Source organism: Solanum lycopersicum, chromosome 12 (genome assembly GCF_036512215.1).
Source record: "Solanum lycopersicum chromosome 12, SLM_r2.1".
Taxonomy (NCBI): domain Eukaryota; kingdom Viridiplantae; phylum Streptophyta; class Magnoliopsida; order Solanales; family Solanaceae; genus Solanum; species Solanum lycopersicum.
In genome coordinates, this window is record NC_090811.1 from 53,250,317 (window position 1) to 53,251,632 (window position 1,316).

Below are 1,316 nucleotides of genomic sequence, written 5' to 3' on the forward strand. Positions count from 1 at the left end.
AAAATTTATAAGGCAACAACTATAAGCATTATTTTTACAATTGCATGAAAGTAGTTTGCTTGAAAGAGTATTTATTATGAGAAAAACAAGATATTATAATTTTATATGATGAATACAAGGTATATTTTTGGAAGAAGCGGGGACATATCTAAATGATCATATATTAGAAGATCTACTAATTATTTTAGTATTAATTAATGTATTATTTCTATTTCACATGGAAATAGGTGCTGTTGTTGAAGTAACTTGCAATGCTGGTGATAAGAAAATTGTGGGTTATGGTACCACTAAGATCAATGGAAATTTTGGATCTGAATATAGCAAATATAGAACAAAGACTTGCAAAGCTAAACTCCACAATGCTCCAAAGGATTCAAAGTGTAGAATTCCTACAAACCTTCACTAGGGAATAAAGGGTGCTAACCTTAAAAGTGAAGTCAAAGAATAAATATGAAGTTGTGATCTATTCAAAGCCATTTGTTATGGCTCTAAGACACCTTATGCAGAGTGCAAACGGCCCAAGCCTACACTTACTCCATATTACCATAAATCTCCTCCACCTCCATCACTGACTTATGTTTATAAGTCACCACCTTCTCCGTCACGAAAGTTTGTGTATAAATCACCACCTCCCGCAACCCCCACATACATTTACAACTCTCCACCACCACCTGCTTACTATTACAAAACTCTTCCACCACCAACTGAGTCTCCACCACATTATTATTATCACAAGTCTTCACCTCCACCATCACCAAAACCTACACCTGTATACTATTACAAATCTCTGCTTCAACCAACTAAGTCTCCACCACCACCTTATTACTATAAGTCTCCACCTGCACCATCGCCAAAATCTCCACCAATATATTATTAAAAATCATCCCACCCCCATCCCCGTCACCATCACCAACTATTACAAATCTCTGCTTCAACCAACTAAGTCTCCACCACCACCTTATTACTATAAGTCTCCACCTGCACCATCGCCAAAATCTCCACCAATATATTATTAAAAATCATCCCACCCCCATCCCCGTCACCATCACCCCCACCATCGCCTTCTCTCCCACCTCCTTATTACTACAAGTCTCCTCCACCACCATCACCATCTCCTCCTCCACCATACTATTACAAGTCCCCACCACCACCATCGTCACCACCTCCACCACCCTACTACTACAAGTCACCTCCTCCTCCATCATCATATCCCCTTCCACCATACTGCTACAAGTCTCCACCACCACTATCACCATAACAATCACCAACATACAACTACAAGTCCCCTCCTCCACCATCTCCATCTCCACCTGGAC

General features: G+C 40.1%; 1 protein-coding gene across 1 annotated transcript; it reads left to right on the top strand.

The window, feature by feature from the left end:
- The first annotated feature begins 217 nt into the window (after window positions 1–217).
- Window positions 218–877, top strand: LOC138340426 (extensin-like). Its single transcript, XM_069292151.1, has 2 exons — window positions 218–380; window positions 474–877. Exons 1-2 carry the CDS (start codon window positions 218–220, stop codon window positions 875–877), a joined length of 567 nt encoding a protein of 188 aa, XP_069148252.1.
- The last annotated feature ends 439 nt before the right edge of the window (window positions 878–1,316 follow it).